Below are 1,345 nucleotides of genomic sequence, written 5' to 3' on the forward strand. Positions count from 1 at the left end.
AGTCGATCAAAAAAATTAGAAACAGCAGAAACTAGACATCGATCAATTATTGTATTGCAGATGAAGAGGAACCAAAATCACAGAGAAACTATACAAATATGTATAAATAAACCTCAAAGTTCTCATCTTTATCTCCAACTCTCTCTCTCTCTCTCACTACAATATAGTATTCAACAGATAGTTCAAGAGGCCTCATGTATTTATATATTCTCACCTTGATCTAGTAAGGAGGTCTAGCATGAGCCCAATTACCAAATGCATCATGGCTCAACTGTCCACCACCATTAGGCATCAAATTTGGTCCCAAATTATAAACCGGCATGGCCGAGGGGTCCGGTAAGCCACTCTGCTGCTGCCCTCCACCACCACCCATCCCCGGCGGCGAACCACCACCACCACCCACCTGCCCTGCACCTCCACCCGTCTCCTCCTCCTCCTCCAGCGGCAGCCTCTCGTAAGTAGCATTCGAAAAGGTGGCTGCTATCACCATGACCGGTCCAGCAGCCACCAGTGACCCCACCACACTCCCACCCACCACCTGCCCCTGCCCACCGGCCAGGTATATAGCCAGTCCCGCCGACCCGGGCGGGGCTGGACCGGGCAGGAACGAGCCGGTTAGAGAGAGAATCTCGAACCGGCCGTGTAGTGCCATAACTGCTGCAGCTGCAGAGGGTTGTCTAAGCGTTACGTTTGTTACTGTCCCACTTGCACTCAGCACACACACTCCTCTTTGCCTTCTTCTGGCAAATTGGGCTATGCTTTCGATTACATCCGACCCATTCCCCACCTCCATGACATGGCTCCGGAGCGCGTTAGGGCTATCCCGGGTCACGAATATCGGCGGCTTCGGCTTGTTTTTGGACCCCGGTGGACGCCCTCTAGGCCGCCGCATCGCCACCTCTATGGCGCCCTCTCTCGGCTCGTCGCTGTTCTCTCTCTCATCTTGATCTTCGTCTCCTCCACCGCTGCCGCTGCCATTTCCGCCGTTCTGGTTCATGGATATACCTAGATCTGGCTTCTTGTTCATCGCCGGCGAAGTGGCAGACGATGACTCGACTCCCGGAAGACCCACCTGCCCGGTCCACCACCGGTTCGCCATGTTCGGAATTAATTCAAAGAAATTAATTAAACTAATAGGTGGAGAATATATGATGGTTTGAGCTAGATCTTGGTTGAGTGTTGCTAAAGAAGCAAAGGGAAAAGTAGGGTTCTTATATATATATATATATATATATGGATCAAAGATTTGAAACCAATAATGATTTGAGCTCAAACAACAAAGAAAAGATGTTTATAATAAGCTAGCCCTCTTTAGAGCTAGAGACAGCCATAAGTACTTGAGCTA

At 49.9% G+C, this 1,345-nt stretch overlaps 1 protein-coding gene across 1 annotated transcript; it reads right to left on the reverse strand.

Annotated features, from left to right (window-relative positions):
- Positions 1-220: 220 nt before the first annotated feature.
- Positions 221-1,099, reverse strand: LOC132314888 (AT-hook motif nuclear-localized protein 20-like). Its single transcript, XM_059813664.1, has one exon. The coding sequence runs from the start codon at positions 1,097-1,099 to the stop codon at positions 221-223; it is 879 nt and encodes a 292-aa protein (XP_059669647.1).
- Positions 1,100-1,345: the final 246 nt, after the last annotated feature.

Source organism: Cornus florida, unplaced genomic scaffold (assembly GCF_030987335.1).
Source record: "Cornus florida cultivar Cherokee Brave unplaced genomic scaffold, ASM3098733v1 CherokeeBrave_3.0.0_Hap2_Chr06, whole genome shotgun sequence".
NCBI classification, from domain to species: Eukaryota; Viridiplantae; Streptophyta; class Magnoliopsida; order Cornales; family Cornaceae; genus Cornus; species Cornus florida.

Bases quoted from the DNA above. Each gene is read 5' to 3' on its own strand.
- LOC132314888 (XM_059813664.1), bottom strand. From the start codon at position 1,099: ATGGCGAACCGGTGGTGGACCGGGCAGGTGGGTCTTCCGGGAGTCGAG.